The sequence below is a fragment of the Varanus komodoensis genome, unplaced genomic scaffold, assembly GCF_004798865.1.
Source record: "Varanus komodoensis strain SLA01 unplaced genomic scaffold, ASM479886v1 scaffold1, whole genome shotgun sequence".
NCBI classification, from domain to species: domain Eukaryota; kingdom Metazoa; phylum Chordata; class Lepidosauria; order Squamata; family Varanidae; genus Varanus; species Varanus komodoensis.
Window position 1 is genome coordinate 109,181,985 of NW_025335268.1, and position 13,286 is coordinate 109,195,270.

A 13,286-nucleotide genomic window follows, 5' to 3' on the forward strand; every position below is an offset into this window, starting at 1 on the left:
TTTTAAACCCTTTCGTAGTGCAATGCTATGTACATCTACTGGGAAATAAATACCATGAAGTTCAAAGAGGTTTATTACTGGGTAAATGTCTATGGCATTTTTTTGCAAGTTTTACCTTTGAGTCTTCTCTCCCAGTTTCCCTTCCTTTCTTCAGACTAATTTACCCCTTGTTTATTCATATTGAGGATATGCTTGGGCTGACATGTCCATGCAGGGACCTTCCCATGTGAAAATGACTTGGCAAAGTTATGATAAATTTACATCATTGAAATATAATAGTAGGTCCATCCTCAGAGATGGACTTTGTCAATTTAATACAGGAATAGGACTCATTTTTCTTTTATGAATGATATTTTTCAGTTTCTTATATATTTACATATGATTCTCTGCAGAAATTCCAGCTTGAAAGAGTCAATCTCCAAGAAGTTAAAAGATCAAATTATGATCATACCAGGAAATGCACTGACCAGCTGCTCCTTTTGGGACAGGTTTGTGTTGCCAACGTAATCCAATTTATATTGCCAGTTTAGGCTTTGTAGATGTTCATTTGCTCAGTTTGGGGTAATGCAAGCCCTTTATTTTCAAATTAGACGGAAATTAACTCACATTGGCAATATTATTGCTGCAGCATTATTTCATTTTCCCTTCAAAGATAGGGAAAATGGATCTTACTCTGAGTGAATAAAATGCATTGAAAGTTATGTAACTGTATTTCTAGACTGATAGAGCTGTGCAGTTGCTTCTGGAGACAAGTGCTGAGAACCCCTACTATTACTGTGATTCACTAAAGGCATGTCTGGTCACAACGGTCACTTCCTCTGGTCCCTCCCAAAGTACCATCAAGTTGGTAGCAACCAATATGATTGCAAATGGAAAGCTAGCAGGTGAGATGTTCATTTCACAAAAGCCTCATTGAACTGAGTGTATTTTAGTGCTAGATGAACAGAGAAAGAACTGCTAGAAACATTTTCTTAGAAAAATTATGGTAGTGTCTATTAAAAATAGTATCCTGGCCTGTATATTTTAGGAAAGGGTTCTTTGGTTTTAAAAGTGTGTGCATATTTATTTAGGTGCCCGTACCCACTGGCCCTTGATGTGTAATGTGTAAAGAAGCATGACTCTAGATCTGAACTTAGTGCACAGCCACCACTGTCTTTCAGTATGTGATGTGATACATCCAGTTCCTATCACCAGCATCAGCATGTGTACCCCACCCTTTTTACCCTTACATGGATCCAAATCTTCTTACAAGGTTCTCATCCTTTCCAAAACGAAAACCTGATGACAGTGAAAAAAAGATTGAATTAGGTTAAGTTGAGAGTCTGTGAGTTGCCCAGAGTCATCCAGTCAGCTTCATGACTGAGTAGGGAGTAGACCCCAGATCTTTTGAGTCCTAGTCCAATATTTTGACCACCATGTCACATGGTCTTCAAATATATATCATCCAATATGAATAAGTAATGCTTTGTCACACTCAGTTTGGAACAGAGTCTGTGCCTGAGGTGTTCTAGCCCTGGTTTTAAGCCCATATAGACATTTGCAACATTTAAATCAGGGTGGTAGGAGAAGTGGGGCAAATAGAGATACTTACAAAACCCTGCACTATGAATCCTGCTTTAAAAGTGTATGTTATCCTTTGGGTGCGCTTTTGTTTTTGTGATGTCCTGTATACTAAAAAATAAATGCTTGGGATCACACTTAGTAATAGTATTTGGGTTGGAAGGAAGTTGAATTAAAAATGCTTTGCACTCAGCAGCTTGTCACTAATTAGGGTTTCTTTGACATCCTTAATTAGGAATGGGGCCTTGGTTGATTCTTGATGGTTTTAATTTGTGACTCGTGCATCTTATGTACAGTTTTTACTTTCTCTCCTAGAGGGTGTCCAGTTGCTCTGTTTAATAGATAAAGCTGCTGATGCTTGTCGTTACCTGCAAACCTACGGTGAATGGAATCGGGCAGCATGGCTTGCAAAAGTATGCAGTTTGCTCAGTCCTGTTTTCCTATATGAGCTGCTTCTTGTTATTAAATGATTATATTCATAGAACATGGCCAGTTAGGAAGTTAGAAAGATAAAATCTGGCAGTCTTTGTTCACATAAAGGTGGGGGTCAAACCTTTAGAATGCGTAATTCTTAGTTGAGGGAAATTCCTCACAAAAGCCTTTTTAAACACAGGTGACAATATTTGTTGAAGAAAAGATACTACTTTGAAAAGATGTTCAGTTTTAGGAAAATCCAGTTCTAGGAGATTATTATAAGGCAAGGGAAACCCATAAGGCAAAACAAACAAGCCTGCATAATGCTGGGAGAGAATATAAGCATTAAGTCCTAAGTGGATTTTGAACCAGAATAATTTACTCCAGCAACCAGCTTGATACGAAATTAAGTTCCAGGATTTGCAGGTCTAGGCCTGCATAAGATATTCACTCCCTCATAAGGTTGCCAGATAAGTCCTTATTGTGAGAAGCAAGAGAGAGATGCTTATCTAAGAGAAAATGCCTTACTACCCCTATCCACCATGTTTGTGTGGGTCCAAAAGCTGGTTGTCTGAGAGAGCATAGTAATTGTTCAGTCTCAAGCTTTTCATCAGGCTCCTTACTTGTAACTTCCACTGGTCTTCTTCCATAACCCAATCCTAGCCTACCATTATTCCTTGCTTCCAGATGCTGCTTTAGTCACATTTACATCTGACTTTGGATTTTTTTCATGCTAATTCTGACTTCTGAGTCCATAACTTTTGATAGTGCTCTCCCTTGCTTCCCTCTAGTTGACATCTTGTGCTTCAGTGCAACTCCTTCACTTTGGAGAATGTGTTTGAACACAAGCTGTGCTTCTGCAAAATAGTTTGCGTTTTTTGAACTGGAAATGTGATCATTAATTTGGAGCATCGTTCCAAAAATTGCATGTCACTTCCTCAATATCAAGCTGTAAAATATATATTTCCCCCATACTGCCAGATCTGGAGATTCTTCCTCATCATTTGCCAGACACTTAAAATTAAAAGCTTCATTTCAAGGAGAAAAGCAATTTTAAATATGTATCTATCATACATATGTAATACGTGTATTATGCATCTACTTTTGTTTCATAGTATGCTGGATTATAAATTTTGTTCAATTATTTCCGATCTTTGATAGGTTCGTTTGAATGCAGAGGAATGTGCTGATGTTCTGAAGCGTTGGGTTGATCACCTGTGTTCTCCACAAATCAATCAGAAGTCCAAGGCCATCCTTGTTCTCCTTTCCCTTGGTTGCTTCATGAGAGTTGCAGAGATGTTGCACAGGTCTATAGCAAGGCATTTTTCTTTGCTCTGGTCATCTGAAAAAATAAGCCACTTTTCTATATACATTGTAGATTCAGTGGTATATGTACGGCACTATCAATACAATTTTAAAACAAGCATAAACACAAATACAAGTAGAGTGATAGAATTCAGAAACATGCAGTTGAGAATAACGACAGTAATACCATTCTAAATAAAATGGTCTTGCTACCATTTGTCCATTCAAAACTGCATTTTCTGAGGGAATGAGGATGTTTTATTAAGAATATGAACTAGGGTCCAGTCCCATTCTTGCTTACCTGAGAGTATGCCTACTTGAAATTAGTGGGACTTGTGTTTCTGTTCTCATTTGGTGATAGCCACTTGATTAACCCTTGCCAGAGAGGTGGCATTGTTTTAGTCTTTTAACAGCAAAAACTCTCTTTTGGCAGCTTAAAGGCTAATTAATTGTGGCATAAGCTTTCATAAACTAGCCCACTGGAAGTGTTATTTGCAGTTGAAAAATACAGATGTACACACACATATATAAGATATGCAGAACAAAAAATTGTAGATGGTGGTCAAAACATGCAGTGAAGAGGTACAACATGTATTTCATGATAATGTATTTGCACTGAAAGGTAGTATTTTTACTTACTTTTGATGGACATTATTAGGAATTATTCCAAACTGAGAGTGAATAAGTAACCTTCTTTGAAGGTTTGGGTGAAAGGCATAAAAGCTGTTTCAAACATAGCATCCTAGCTTCATAGTATGTGAAAGTGTTTTAAACTGTTTTTTCAGTAGGCTAACAATTCATTATTTTCTTTAACAGCATGAGATACTTTGATAGGGCTGCCTTATTTGTTGAAGCCTGCCTCAAGTATGGCACAATTGATGTTAATGAAGATGCAAATATCCTTTTTTGAAATTATGTTCAGTGCCTTAATTAGTAACTAACAAAGTAGGAGAATCATTTGCTATTGCACACTGTATCTGTAAAGTGAGGCATCCAGTCTAGGGAAAAAAAGAAAATTTTCATTCTATGGAGGGAAATACAATTTTCCAATGAAGAAAATGAAACAGAAGCTTAAGTTTTTGATAAGGATCAATTACTTACATGGGAAGGAGCACAGCTCAGTGTTGGGCATTGTCATAACCAAGACCAAAGCATAGCTAGTACTTGCTTTAAGCATAACTTTCTCCATAACCTGTTCCACTCTAAGACTCTTGTTTGGAATGATAAAGCAGTCTGGCAACTGATTATTTCTGTTTACATCTATATTCCTTAACTCATGTTTTACAAAAATTAATCCATGCAGTATTTGCAGATTATGCCCGAAGCCTGAAGACTCTGGGGTTTAAGCAGGCTGCTACTTTGTTTGCTTCAAAAGCAGGAGCAGCTGGCAAAGATTTATTGAATGAACTTGAGCAACTGAAAGAAGGTCTTAAAGAGTGATAATTGCAAGGAAAGTGCTAAAAATTATGATTTCCCATCGGGTAGAGTCATTGTTGCAGTAATTCTTTAAAGACAATGAAGAGGCGTTTCTTTTCGGCAAAAAAAAAAAAAAAAAAAAAAGTAGCTTTGTCACAATAGAAATTATAAATGCAGAATGTCATATGTAACCAGTGTTTTTGTTGGTGGACATAATTTTGCAACTGTTAAACAATACCTCTATGTTTCTCTTTAAACAAAAATCAGACTTCGTATTTATAAAATTTTACAACTAAAGAAAAATGTATATTGATTATAAGGGGTCTTTGGTTACATGTGACAATAATAGAACCAGGGCCAGTCCGGCATTGTTGGCCCTGACAGGTGTTAACCCAGGATATGTTGTGATAATGCTGAAACAAAACTCTCAGATTACATGAAGCCACTTATCCTAAAAGTTGCATTAGTGTTCTCTATGGTACAGGGAACTGGTCCATATGTTTAGGATTGTACACTGCTTCACTGGCATTCCAGAGCATCATGCTGTCCTAAGCAGCCATTTGCCTGTGCTGTGGGTACTGGAACAGAGATGGTATTTCAAGTTTGAGTATGAATATTCGAAAAGGAGACACATTCTTCAAAATACTAAGCAACTTGGATGGAAATAAAAAAAAAATTCTCAGTCCTTGCTGCAAGTCCTGGACAGTACTCAGCTCAGTGTTAAACCTTCCAAAGAATGTACCTAAACCTTCGGTGCAAAGGAAAGGCACAATTCCTGAGTCTGTCTAACCATGTATGCAGAGTTTGGTAGGGTTGCTTTTAAACATGCTTTCTGTAAATTAGCCATGCTTCCTGCCCTTCTGACTAATAAAGAGCCTACTGTAAATTCACTTAAAATCAAATAGATTGGGTAGAGTTAGACTTACAGGGACTATAAAAAGAATTCTATAAAAGTTTTAGCTTATTTAGATCAGAATGCTTTCCAATCTTAGTCGGACAACATCAGGTATTAAACTGGTTCCTTGTGCTAGAGATGGGAAACCCCTGTCCACTTAAAAGCTAACTTTTGACTAGTTTTGTACAGTTCTTTTAGTGCCCAGGAGTTGAGTGACATCTTTCGATGACATTTCAAGGATGCAATTGAGCATGCTTTTCAGGAATAAGAATAACCCTGCTAGATCAGATCAAAGTCCTATTTAGTCTAGCAGTCTGTTTGCACTCAGGCCAACCAGATGATTCTGGGAAGCCCAAAGGCATATATTGGGGGCATTAGGTTTCTCTTTCTGCTTTTTTTGAGCAGCTGGTATTCAGGAGCAAGCCACTTCTCTTTCTGGAGGCACTATATAGCACATCATGGGTAGTAGGCATTGAAAACATTACCTTTATGAATTTGTTTTGTTTCCTCTTAAAGACATCCAAGTTGGTGATTGCACAAACAAAATTATCAGAATTGCTTGGCTTGTCTGGACTTCAGTTTACCTTGTATAGTGCTGCTCTCCCTGTACTGTTTGATACGAAACAGAGGTCAAGCTTATATCAGGAGTTTAACAGGTCTTTCTGGTATCAGCTTCTAAAACCAAATTCTGTATTCTTCCTCTTTTTCTGTGCATTATGCCCAGTGAATATGATAGCACACTTGATACATTCTGATGACAGTGTGGACTTGGAAAGAGAAAGCAATACTGTAGCTCCTGGGAGAATATCCCAGGGACCATAGGATGGTTTGGAGTCTTCCTCCCAAGTCTACAAACACTGTTGCAACCTTGGAAATGGGGCAGCTGAGTTCTGACCTCACAGCTGCTGCTTTCCAGGGTTGCAAATACAGCTTCAGATGTATCACCTGGGCATGTGAGAAGAGAAGCCAAGCTGTGGGTGTGGAGGTTTCTTGTTAAAGTATCTTTCTTCGTTGTGGCCTCTGTGCATCACACATATGGGTACTGCACCTGCGCAGTGCCTGTGGCCGGAAGATTGATAGCTCCACTCCCCTCCCCCCTGTGGCCTATAAAGAGCGGAGCGTCTGCCATTTTGTTCAGTCTTTGCGACCGCCGTTCACTGTGCCTCATGCCGCTTTCGACTTTCGCTTCAACTATTACCTCGTTCTCGAATTGTCCCTTATCCTAGTTTTTTCCTCTCCTTATTCCCAGCTTATTATTCTGTGTAGCTTTCTCTCGTTATTTCTTCTTTTGATCTATCAATATATATACACACACTTACCCTCTTCACTATCTCTCTTTTCTTCCTCTTCTTCTGCGATGGCGCAGCGAGCGGCTTTCCGCAAATGCGCGGATTGCGGGTCAAAAATGGCACCAACTGACCCGCATGACCTATGCCTCCTCTGCCTGGGAGCGGGGCATAGGACGGATAAATGCACGCATTGCCTGGTCTTCTCCAAGCAGGCCAGGAAGAACCGCGAAAACCGGCTTCGGAGGCTCCTTTGGGATCGGGCTCTGATGCAGTCAGACCTGCTCGTCGCCGTCCCAAACCTGGCTCTGCTTCTGTGGCCCCACCCTCACGGCCTTCGGACGAAGGTGCGTCTGCTTCGGTGGCCCCCTCTGCTTCACCTAAAAAGAAGCATGAAAAGCGGAAGCGTGCCGAAGAGAAGTCGGCAGGCCAGAAGAAGGCCAGAAAGGAGAAGGTATCCAAGCCTCCAAAAAAGTCTAAGACTTTGGACCGTCTGGACCATCCCGATATCGGAATTCGGAACCGATGGGACCCTTGGCACTGGTGGCGGTTACGATACTGACCCCGCCCAAAAGGGCCCTCCAGGAGGCTATTCAGGTTACCCCTCAAGGGTCTCCCCGCCTTTCGGTTGACCTCCCATCTGCACCCCTTCCAACTCTACGGGGTTCAATTTCCGATGGGGAAATCCAAGACTCCCCTCCTAGGGTGAGGTCACCGACACCCATGCCCGCGGTGACGATGGAAACGGACGTTGGCCTGTTCCCACCAGGGAGCCGGAGGAGCCGCTCGGTAGAGCAATGCCCAGAGAGTTGGCGTCGCCCTTACTACCATACTTGGGGCGATCCGCTCTCTGTAGGGTACTACCCTGCTCCCAGGGCACGATCATCTCCTCCACCCCGCGACCAACCGCAATCAGTGGATTCGAGGTGGGTGCCACCTCAATCCCCACAAAGTGGAAGCAGCCGCTCCTTCTCGCCGGCTGAGTCGTCATCTTCGGCCCCACCCTACTACGGTGCCAATTCGGCTGACTCGGAGGTCAACTCAACCTCCCCGGACGTCGCTGTGACATCCCGGGGTCCTGCGTCACCTGACGAGTCCCACGGCTCCTTCGCGGAGCTGATGTCGAGACTTGTCCAGTCCCTGGACATCGACGCTGTCCAGCACCCGGGACCGTCAACGGACAAGTTTTACGTCGTCGTCCACAGGGAGCAATCGACATCTATCGTTCTGCCGCTCATAACCACCTTGCGGCAGGCAATGACGCAGTCCTGGGACCTGCCATCACATCCTCAGCTGACGTCCAGGAGGTATGAGTCGATGTACAGGGTTCGGGAAGAGGATATTCCCTTCCTCCTCAAACACCCGAAACCGAACTCTGCGGTTGTCGAGTCCTCGCAGGGCAGAGGCGAGGGGACACGCAGCACCGAGAGATAAAGAGGGCCGAAAAATAGACTCCCTGGCCAGGCGAGTCTATGCTGCTTCGGGCTTGGGACTTCGCATATCAAATTATGAGGCGACGTTGGCGAGATATCAATATTTTATTATGCAGCGCCTCCACAACGTCGCCTCCGCCCTCCCAGACCGCCAGGGTGATCTCGTGAAGGTCCTGATCAAGGAAGCCATGCAGGTCGCGGTGAAGCAGTTATCCACGGCAAGGAACCACGTGGATACTGACTCCCGGGCCTTGGTCAGTGCCGTTTCCCTTCGGAGGCATGCATGGCTCCGGAATTGTAATTTCCCGGAAGAAACCAAGCGGCGGATAGAGGAAATGCCTTTCGATGGATCCGGGCTTTTCCATTCTCGAACTGACCATAAGCTCAAGAAGCTCCATGAATCGAGGATGATGGCACGCAGGATGGAGATCCAGTTTCGCACTAGACGTAAGTGGTCCTGGAATCGTCCATCCTACAGGCGATCCTACCAACCGAGACAGCAGCCTCAACACCGCCAGCAACAACAGCAGCAGCGCCGCCGTCCTCAGCCCCAACAGTGTTTTCAGCAGGGCCGCCGTCATTTTGACGATCGGAGGCAACGCTGACGGGACTGGCAAACCATTCCTCACACTCCTTCAGTACCCACCCCCCTCTCATTTGGGGATCGGCTTCGAAGCCGACTCCCCATTTGGGAGTCCATCACATCTGTGCAGTCACACAACCCACCCGCTGGCCCCGCTCGGTGTCGGTGAGTGGACGCATCGACAGCTCGGTGTTGATGCAAAAGGCATCTTCGGTACCGACCATCCCCCTTTTTTATGGTACCGACCAAAAAAAAAAAAAAAGATTTAAAATTACTAAGGTATCGTACGTTCGGTTGCAAAGACTGAACAAAATGGCGGACGCTCCGCTCTTTATAGGCCACAGCGGGGAGGGGAGCGGAGCTTCCCGCCAAAAACCGCTAGCTATCAATCTTCCAGCCACAGGCACTGCGCAGGCTCAGTACCCATATGTGTGACTGCACAGATGGCCACTCGAAGAACATCAGTTACAGGTAAGCAACCTGCTTTTCTTTCTGTCTAATTCTGTTGCTTTGGCAGCTTTTTCATTCAGTGTAAGTTGTTCATTATCAAAGCTATATTATGTTGTGTTTTCTGCATATGATGCTTCATTTTCTCCCAGAAATATCAGGAAGGTTTTATATACTCGGTATGCAGCATAACATTTTGTGTTCCTGAATTTGGGATCAGAACTGTTGGTTCAATTTTTAACCAGGTATTCCTGTTGGAAGGGAACACACAAGTATGTCCTTCTAATACTATGTAATGTCCATATTGTACATAAAGTGTATTGCTGTGACACAGTACGCTGTGACAAATTGCACTCATTAGTTCTTCAAGCAGGAAGAGGTTAATTCTACACATTCCTCATACTAGGGCAACATAAGCCATTCCATTGCAGTGGGCAAATTGGGGTCCTCCAAATCTTTTGGATGCCTCAAATCCCTAGTCATTGGCCATGCGGACAGGGACTGTTGGGAGTTGTAGATCAGAACATTGTAAGCCGCCCTGAGGCTTCGGCGAATGGGCGGCATAAAAATGTTTTAATAAATAAATAATAAATAAATAAACATCTAGGTACTACATTGCCTGCCCCATGTGCTGCAATAAACATTTTTACACAAGCAACCCATGTATGGTGAAAGTGAGCCTGAAATGAGCAACCATATAAAGATTTTCTCAAGTCAACCACAGGTCCAAACCAGGTAGGAAGATGTTTCAATAAAATGCTGACACTAAATACAAGATGGAGGCACATGAACATATTTGGTCTTTGGTATTTTAAGTTTGTCTATAATGTTTTCTTCATTGTGTTTTTGTGTCTGTGCAGCTACAACCTATCACATTCTAGGTCTTTATTATTTCCAGTATTACTTGCACTTAGAACATGGGACTATACTTCAAAGACTTGCAGTTATGCAGCTTTGTTCACTGGATTAAACTGATCAGTTATAAGTACACAGGATTAAGCTGAGAAGTTAATGGAGCAGCTGCAAACTGCTGCATTCCCTTACACAGTAAATCTTTAGAACAGCAAGGAAGTAATGAAAGATTTTACCAAAAGAACAAGTGACCTCTTGCAAGTTCTCATGTGGAAAATGTTCTTGTGCTCAAATTTTCAAATGCTTCTCTGGGAGCCAGATAATCGGTTTAGGATGAATTGTAATGTGCGTAGGTCTGAGAATTAATTTAACTGTCTTTTAAAAATCTCATCTGGGTCTGTATCATACAGATTGCTTCCTTGGAACAGTACAAGAGAGGATCTTTGAGTCTCCCTTGACATTTAATCAGACTGTGATTTCAAGAGCATTAGGACATACACTTCAGAACAGTCTTATCCTGATCTACAGTCTTCTTGAAACACTGGAGCCTTTGCAGTGTTTCAGAGGCTCTTGCAAGTAATAAGGCTGCCAGATACAGATACATAATGAACTTGTCTTCACTAACGTAGAAGTGCTGGCCGCCATCCTGACATCACCCTAGGCAACTATAGAATGTTCTTCACCTATGAGTAATAGTCCATTCATTTGTATGGCACCACTGACTAAAGGTAGAGAAATCGGTATGGGAACCATTTAATTTCAACAGAAGCAGCAAATCAGTGGGCACTTTTTTGCATATCCATGGTCCAAAGAAGCTAAGGGGAAGGTTTTTTCCTGCTCTCGTGCCCCCATTGGCTGCACACTCCCAAAGGCAATGTCTGATTGGTTCAGCTCGCTGCTCCTGAAACTTGGCAAAGGTGCTTGCTTGATGGGGCTGCATCCTTGACCAGCCATCCACCCCCACAGCACTTCCCTTTGATGCAGTGCAATGACCTGTCAGGATTCAGTTTAGGCCACTCTCCCAATCTGTACCCCACTCCTGAAGTTCATTCCTTAAGACCATTACTGCATTGAGGATCTGCTTTACTGAAATCAACAGGGCAGCCCACATCAGGAAAACCTGTGTCAGGAAAGCATGTGTTTTATATTTCTTTGGTTTGTGATGTTTTTCCTGGATCAGATTTGTAAAGCTGTCCAAGCTATCTCTTAATACAACCTGAAGAAAGAATGACTATATATGAATTATGCACTCATAAAATTAGTTAATAATACTTAAATATTCCTTCATCCATAGTACTATTTAGGAAGCATATACACCTGATTTTACTAATATGTTTCTAATCATTTGTTAGTGATTTTTCAAATTCCTTATTTTAAGCATACATGTGTTGTTGTTGTTTTTATGTTTGTCTTCCAGTGTTTTATACTTTCCATGCCTTTTTATGCCGCTAGCCGCCTTTCATTGCTATGAAAGACATATATTTTCTTTTAAGAAAGCATATTTAAATATTTAAAAATTCAGTTGCCTCACAATTACTTAAAATTACACATTAACTTTCCACACCATGTCTACAAACTTGTGGAAATATTATTTCAATCCAAATCAAGATGGAAATTTTGATAAGAATTTCATTTCATGATTTGTATGATAAACAAAATTGACATGATTGTCAACACAAAGCAGAGCACTTTTAATTACAAAGCTGTTGAAGTCCTCCACACATTTTACCCTCCTTCACATTTTGTTCCAAGCTAATCACACTTTAACATAGGAAGAAGAGATGCTGTTAGTGGGTGTGGATAACATTCTGTTCTAATTTCCACAAATAAGTGGAATTATATTTGCAAGAGAAAAGGTTCCTTTGTATCAGTTCCAACTAGATAGACCAATGAACCAGAATAAAATTACTCTTCCTGAAAATTTTCAGTGAGAACAAAGTATAGAAATAAACATATATAAGTGGCTGAAATGGAAATCTGGTAGGAAGCCAGTATCAAATTATGAAAATTTGTGTAAGTGAGGCACTGGTCTTTTTCAGGGCACTGTATTGCAAAGCTGACTTTAGCAATCCATGCTGTTGTGTAAAACTACAACTCAAGTAGAATGAAATGAAATTACTGGGAATTAAATTGCTCGATTCTGGGCATGGCAAGGCATAGCACGGCACTGAACTTCAAAAGATGCAATGGCAGCACTTTCCAAACTAGTTAACGTTTTATCAATCTGCATTCAAACACTCTTTTAGTGTGAATGAAAACTATATCCCGTTTGCAGGCCTCAGAGCATAATAATGAAGTTTTTCAAAATTTGGATAAATTCATAGTCCAGACCATCCTTCCCTGACCTGGGCCTCCCCATATCTTTCTGAGCCAAGGTGCAGATGATGGAAAATGTGAGTCCAGCACATCTGGAAGAAACCAGGTCAGGGAAGGCTAGTCTAGCAGTAGAATGATCAGTCTGCTGCCTCTTTTCTTGATAAGTGCCCTCTTGAAAGCCATAGTTTGGACTTTCCATAGTTGGAGAAAGTGAATCACTTTTCACAGGGAGAAAAGGTGAACTGAATCTTAATGGATTTCCTCTTTGCATGTATCTTAAAGCGAGGGCAATTTTGGAAAGCTTTCTCCTTAAAGGTGTGTCAACAGCTGGGAAAAAAATAGCCATCCTATGACCATCCTATTATGTTAATCTTAAATCAGCTCTACAGTATACAGGCACTGTATGGAACCAGCAGTTGGAAATGCATTCAAAGATCCAGAATATTTTGTCTGGATATCAGAAAAGAGCTGCATACTTTTGTCTCTTGAATGGAAAGTTAGCCAGAGGAGAACAGGCTGCCAGTTCTATCCCAAAGCTACAGCAACCTCCTTTTGCATCCTAGGCATGTCAAAACGCTCTGTATTATCTTAATGGCCCTTGAAGATAGCTTGCATGTTTATGTAACTGAAGACCTATTAAAGGATGCACAGCATATTTGGATAATAGATTTTATATTTATTTTTCACTGCAGAGTTATGTGAATTTCTTGCTCCCAGTGCAGAGGTATCACATTGGAAACGTTGGATGGAGCCAGTCAGGAAGGAAGAAACTAGGAAAC

The 13,286-nt window shown here is 41.8% G+C and overlaps 1 protein-coding gene across 1 annotated transcript in view; it reads left to right on the forward strand.

Moving 5' to 3' along the window:
* WDR11 (WD repeat domain 11) overlaps nucleotides 1–6,666 on the forward strand; it is a 58,864-nt gene extending 52,198 nt beyond the window's left edge. The window contains exons 24-29 of the mRNA XM_044440135.1: nucleotides 393–488; nucleotides 719–884; nucleotides 1,876–1,973; nucleotides 3,136–3,281; nucleotides 4,096–4,175; nucleotides 4,565–6,666. Coding sequence (XP_044296070.1) covers nucleotides 393–488; nucleotides 719–884; nucleotides 1,876–1,973; nucleotides 3,136–3,281; nucleotides 4,096–4,175; nucleotides 4,565–4,719 — 741 coding nt within the window. The 3' untranslated portion in view covers nucleotides 4,720–6,666. The remainder of the gene's footprint in view (nucleotides 1–392; nucleotides 489–718; nucleotides 885–1,875; nucleotides 1,974–3,135; nucleotides 3,282–4,095; nucleotides 4,176–4,564) is intronic.
* The last annotated feature ends 6,620 nt before the right edge of the window (nucleotides 6,667–13,286 follow it).